General features: G+C 34.6%; 1 protein-coding gene across 1 annotated transcript in view; it reads right to left on the reverse strand.

The window, feature by feature from the left end:
• The window catches only part of snapc3 (small nuclear RNA activating complex, polypeptide 3), a 6,523-nt gene extending 2 nt beyond the window's left edge, over positions 1-6,521 (reverse strand). Inside the window, exons 1-4 of the mRNA XM_056477854.1 lie at positions 6,493-6,521; positions 2,889-3,047; positions 2,618-2,725; positions 1-308 (exon numbers count right to left, since the gene is read on the reverse strand). The exon at positions 1-308 is cut by the window's left edge and continues 2 nt beyond it. Of these exons, the coding sequence (XP_056333829.1) occupies positions 161-308; positions 2,618-2,725; positions 2,889-3,047; positions 6,493-6,506 (429 nt within the window). The 5' untranslated portion in view covers positions 6,507-6,521 and the 3' untranslated portion in view covers positions 1-160. The remainder of the gene's footprint in view (positions 309-2,617; positions 2,726-2,888; positions 3,048-6,492) is intronic.

The raw sequence follows: 6,521 nt of genomic DNA on the forward strand, positions 1-6,521 counted from the left end.
TTTAAATCAGATGTAGTTTTTATTTAGAAAACAGCAATGAATATATGTAGATGTAACATTGTATTTTTAAGCAATATTATGTGCAAAAATATCACTTAAAGAAAAGCATCTCTGGTTTAAATATTGCATAGTGTATTGCAACAGTATTTTAGGTTTAGGATCAATTAAATGTTCCTGGATCGACATAGGCATAGGCCAGGAAATCTCCTACTTTGTTGCCTTTATCATCATAGTGAAACATCCGAAAGCACTGGTCACAAAACAGGCAGGGGTCCATTGGGGCAAGAGCATCACTGGTTGTTATCCATCTGCCAAGAAAAGACAAAAAAAAAAAAAAAAAAACTTTTTTACATTTGAACTGGTTTTGAAAATGCCTAATAATGACAGAGCAAAAACTTAATTCATGCTGCAGATTTAATAACTGAGACTATTAGCTCAATAAACTAATTAGCTGCTTATTAATAGTTAGTAAGGTAGTAGTTAAGGTATTGGGCAGGATTAGGGATGTAGAATATGCTCATACTTTATAGCTAATAATATACAGTTGATAATCTAATAACAGGCAGCTAATAACCAGTAGTAAACAGTATGAATTGTGACCTAAACTAAAGTGTTACCAAGAACTCAAACCTGAAACTCAAGCGTACGCAGTTATTAATAGCTAAAAAGTATCAAATATTTTTATGGTACAAATATGTAAAAATGTCAGGCTAAATAAAGTACAAAGATGTTTTAGCTTTTGCAACTTAAATGTGCAGTAGGTGATCTGCCAAAATGCTAGCTGTCAGCATAATAGCTTTGAAAACGTGCGTCACTCGCTCATGCACTTTGTCCCAAGCATGACAGTGGATGTGATGCTTCTTTCTGGGCCTGACTTAGAGTATCAGAGAGAGGACTGTAAGAAATTAGTCTGCCTCGACCCAACTTCCACTGTAAATGGTGTGTTGATGCTAATTTCCCAAAAGGGCTGAATCATGATAAGTCAATGCAAAGATGCAAACGGCATTCTGCGGCACATTTCGCGTGAATGAGGCGGCGCGAACGACGCGGTTCACATGAATGAAGCAGCGTGAGCTGAGAGTTTTGAGCATATTGCATGTTTCACACAAATCGCTCGATTTGAATTTGAACTTGAGCAGATATTTGCGCCGCTTTAACAAATCATGAGCTTGCTCTTGTAAGGATTAAACAGCTATTCTCTCAATAAAATCTGTTAGCCATTTAGCATTAAAGCTAGAGTAACCGGGCAGACAGAAGCCCTAGCCCATGATGTGAATCCGTGTCTATTGTGAAGTGAATGAAGCGAGTAAACTCAAAATGTTCATGCATCTATTTACGTGCAAATAGCTAGAATCTTCATTGAGATCTCCTACATCCTCTGCATTTTTTCTTACAATTGTAATGCAATAATGTGCACTTTTTGTAAAGCTGCTTTGAAACAATAATTATTGTCAAAAGCACTATACAAATAAACTTGAATTGATTGGGCTAGTTCAAAAATTCTATGTAATATTTTCACTTTAAAAACTGGCTCGCATAGGCCCAACAGTGGATAAGCGGCTACTGGAACACATCATGTGGGCTGCTGATGACTGACCATGAATGATGTAACACTGATAATACTCCATGTTAGAAAAGCAGTAATATTAAAAGTTAATTCTGTTGTAAATTGTATTTCATTGCACAAACAATGGTGCTTTCTTTTGTGCGTGTTATTTGTTCTACTGATAACATGCAGGCTTACAGCGGAAGTGAAACAGTCAGTCAAGTTTACATTATTTTATGAATTGATTTCCACTTTTTTGAAAATATATAAAACAAACAAAATTAATGTAACCATTTTAAAGAAAATGGCAAGTTTTACTATATCTTGGAATATCACTGTGTCTGACGTCAATGGGTTGCTTCCGTTCTCTGAGGTAAACACATACAGTAGAAGTAATGGACTGATTGAACCCAATTCGAAGTCTTATCTTGGAGGATATGTATAAAAGGATATCCCAGAAAATTTTTAAATGAAATTGCAAATAGGATTAGCAATTGCATTTTCAATGTGGATGCAGAAATTGTGACGATCACGTTTGCATTTCTGCTTTCACAAACGCGCCAGTGACTGCCACATTTCAAATGAATAAGCAAAGTTCATTAGCAAATGCATTTACTATTTCTTACTAGCTATGAGCCTGACATATCTAAATACTTTTTCATTTGAAATGTGGCAGTCACTACGTGTTCATGGAAATGCAAACAGTCATGCAGGATTTGCACTTGCATTTGTATTGTCACAATTTATGCATCCACATATTAAAAATGCAATAGCAAAACCTATTTGCAATTGCATTCGAAAATTATCCAGGATATCCCTCCATATTGTTGTTTTGACATCAGTAAAATAAATCAACAAACACCACTGGCGTACCATTACAAAGTAATATTTAAAAAAAACATTGATTCTAAAACTGGAATGGAATATCTTTTGATGAACATTAGAAATAATTGTAATTAATAATAATGAAAATGAAAAAAAAAAAAAAAAAAAAAACTATTTCAAAATGAACCCACAGTGACTTCAAGGGCCTACAAATTGACAACCCAACTGAACAGCTCTACTGTTTACCTGCTGATATAGAGATGACACACAGAACACTTCCGAGTCATGACTCTATGCTTGTGAGTGATAAGTGGGTAGAGCTTTATGTCCAAACAGTCATCCTGATGGACCAATCTAACACAAAGACAGAAACAAATCAAATTAACTTCACTGTTAACTATAGTTACCACTATTAAAAACACTGAAAAACGTTATTTGCTATATCAATTTTCAGCTTTTTTTTTTTGAGGTACAAAAAAAAAAATTTTAAAAGCTTTGAAAAGGGATAATGTCTGACCTGACATCAGTAAGGACAACAACATGCTCACAATCACCCTGGTGAGTGTATAAGTATGGAAACCCGACTTTCATCCGCAGGTCATTGAAAGATGTTTCTTCCATCCTTGCAGTCTTGAAATCTGGAAAGTCTCTGCTTCGTGTCCACTCTTTTATGGCCCTTCAGCAAGAAAACACATTTTAAGTTTGTAAAATTCACAACCAGATCAATCAAAAATCATTTTAACTGCAAAAAAGTGAAAACAACAAAGTTTTGTCATTACAACTCTACAGCGACAGAGCAACATGCATCATGATCTGAAAACCATACCAACCAAGAGATAAAAACCTAACCCTCTCCACTGACTTTGCATTACAAGATGGTGCCTCCCAATTGCTATGTCAGTGCCCATTTTGTTATCCAATGTACATGATCCAATGTGACATGGTCCAATGTGAAATACATATAAACTTAAATGTTTACAGCTATTTGATGTGTAGCTTTCTGCTTTATCCATATTTTAAAAAGTTGCATACTCTTAAAATGCTACAGCTTAGTTATAATTAAATGTAAATATAAAACTAAAAATAGTTTTATATTATCATTAGTTTTATATTCTCTCTGTGAAACCCTGGCTAAAATCACAATCTATTTCTGAGAAAAAAATTTGTATAGTCATAAATATATGCAATTTCTGTTTATTGCAGTAAATGATTAAATATCAAGGTGTTGGATACAGTACTATATTTACATTTATTACAAGATAAATACTGAAATGAATGATTTTTTAAATGCCACGTTTTATTATTTGGGGCAAGAAAATGGAAGATTTGTATTGGAAAAAGGAATCTATTATTATTATTTTTTATTTATTAAACATTTGGATTGCTTAAGGTGATATATTAACTAAAATTCTTCTCTGTGACATGCACTGAAAAAAGTGTTGCATGCAAAACTTTTGCAAACAATTTATTTGTGTTGAATTTAAACAAACAAATTAAATTGAGCAATGTTCAACTTAATTTGTTTGTTTAAATTCAGCCCAAATAAATTGTTTACAACCACTTAACGTAAAAAAATTGAGTAAATCCAAGGAATCATCTTTGATTTTTTTTTTCAGTGTGCTTGAATTCTAATTAGCATTTTGCAGAAGTAGATGCAGCTTACAGGAAAGATAGAGCGACATCAATATCTGAAAATAACTGTACTGTACTATTCTGTACAATGAGATGTGCTTAAAGGTGTGAAGACAGTATGTTGCAGAGCATGCCTTATCTGATAATAATGTCAGCTTGAGTGCATAGAGAATTTGTAGTGACGAACACCACTCCACCTGTTAATATCAGCTGTGTATAAATTCTTGAGTCAGAAAAGGGTGGAATTGTTGCATTGAGGACGCCGAGAATTCTGTTCATCGAATCATTCATTTGTACCTAATAAATTATGAATGTTTTTGACATTGAAGAAAACCCCCTTCTGACCTTTTTTTATTAAACACACATGGAATTGGTTAAATATTCCAACATTTGCTACCCAAACACTGGTTTCAATCATCTCTGGGTTTACATTCGGTACAGAAACACCTCCTGAATCTCATGTCATTCAGTTAATACCTTCCTTTTCCAACATTAGAGACAGCAAACAGACTAAAACTTGACTTAATATCTCTCCACAAGCATAAATGTCAGGTCAGTCCCTGCAACGACGGGGCCTTGATCTGCAACTTTAGACTCGTTCATTGCCAAACTTAAGAACTGTCGATTTTTGTTTAAAGATCAACTTGTGTCAAGGCAGTGCACTAATTTTAAGGTCAGTTTATGGCTGATTCGACACAAAATAATTTTTTTGTCATTTTTCAACATTCCTTTTATAAACACCAACATCAAGTACCACCTCAGAAAAAATACTATCAAAAAATACTCTCCAAATACCACCATCAGCTTTGAAGTACAGTAGCATAGTAGGCATAGTTGAGCAGTTACAGCTCTCTACAGTTCAAAAATGAGGTGGATTAAATCTTTTTATCAAGGAATATTTATTATTGTCAGCCACTTTAAACATTAGATATAGTATGAACGATAACACTCTACTGTGCACAAGCAGGTGCTCCTAGGAGAGGGGGTACTGAAATGGTTGTAGGTTGTGCGCACTTCCTGGTCTGTGTTATTGTCACATGGTTTTGTTTTGTTTCATTGATGTGCATTCTAGTGACATGTTGGTGTCGTTTTGGTCACGTGATTAATTGTTTGGCCGATCAGCTGTGGCTAATTATCATGCCTATATCTGAGCGCTGGGTTTTTGTATCATTGTCAGTTCGTTACAGTTCATCATTGTCACTGTTCAGGACACGCTGAGTTTATTGGGACCTCTAGTGGTTTTCCGGAGAGCTACTCTGATCTGGACTTCACTGGCATTTCCATACAGCACCACATTTTTTTCCGCATTTTTTGTATTTTGATCTGTTTTTGCACTGTGTGTCTTTTCCACCAGTCATATAAAGACCTTGCATCTTGGATCCTTGTTGTTGTTATTATTTCGGAGAACATGACAACATGTGCCTAAAACCTTTAAACTAGCTGTCATTATGACTCTTATTTAAAAAACACGGCTTCATCCTAAAGAATTAGTAAATTATAGACCTATTTCAAACCTGCCTTTTCTATCAAAGATATTAGAAAAAGTCATATCTTCTCACTTCCTACAAAGAAACAATATTTGGGAGAAATTCCAATCTGAATTTAGAGCATTTCATAGCACAAAAACAGCACAAAACAGTTACGAATGACCTGCTTCTATCATCCTTTGACTTTAAAACATTAAAAATAAAAATACTGTATATTTCACCTTCTTTATTCAATGCCTTCCTTTACACAATGACTTCTTGGACTTCTAGATTGAGTTCTACGCTTAAGTCTGCATTGAAGCCACCTCAATATCAAGAATGCATCCGGGTTCTTTCACACATCCTCTATTCTTGCAGTCTTGAGTTTTGGAACTGAACTTTAACGGTTGATAATGATATTAAGCAACAACATGTGGAATGCAAGAATGGTTAAAAAGGCATGTTGAGAAAAAAAGATGTATAACAAAGACTACGGATCTGCTTTGTTGCTGTTCAGAGTATCAATTCATGCATACATGATAATTGTATCAGGAACAGGACTCAATAAAGTTCAAGTTAACTCCAGAACAAATGGTTAACACCAGACCTTAAAGGGCTAATTACTTTTAATTTGCTTGGTTAGGTCTTGCAAAGTCCAAGGTTTTTACATGATTGCACTCTCCTAAAATGTTCTTTTCCTTCCTTTACTCTTCTCTACAACATGTATGAATGTGAGTGAGTGTGTGTGTGTGTGTGTGTGTGTGTGTGTGTGTGTGTGTGTGTTTGTGTTAGAACAGTCAATAAAGTTTCCTTTTAAATTTAAAGGGCACCTTTGATGAAAATCAACTTTTTTAAGCTGTTTGGACAGAACTGTGTGTAGGTATATAAGGAGAGATATAAACCCAACAAGTCTCTTTTTTTCATTTGACATTAAAATAGGACCCAAATTAAAGAGTAAAATTGTTGACTAGGGACCTTATTTTTAGCTTCATCAGAGTGTGTCACTGTCACTGTGCTGTTTACCTGACGTAATGCATGAGAAGCAGACACGC

This window comes from Danio aesculapii, chromosome 1, assembly GCF_903798145.1.
Source record: "Danio aesculapii chromosome 1, fDanAes4.1, whole genome shotgun sequence".
Classification (NCBI taxonomy): Eukaryota; Metazoa; Chordata; class Actinopteri; order Cypriniformes; family Danionidae; genus Danio; species Danio aesculapii.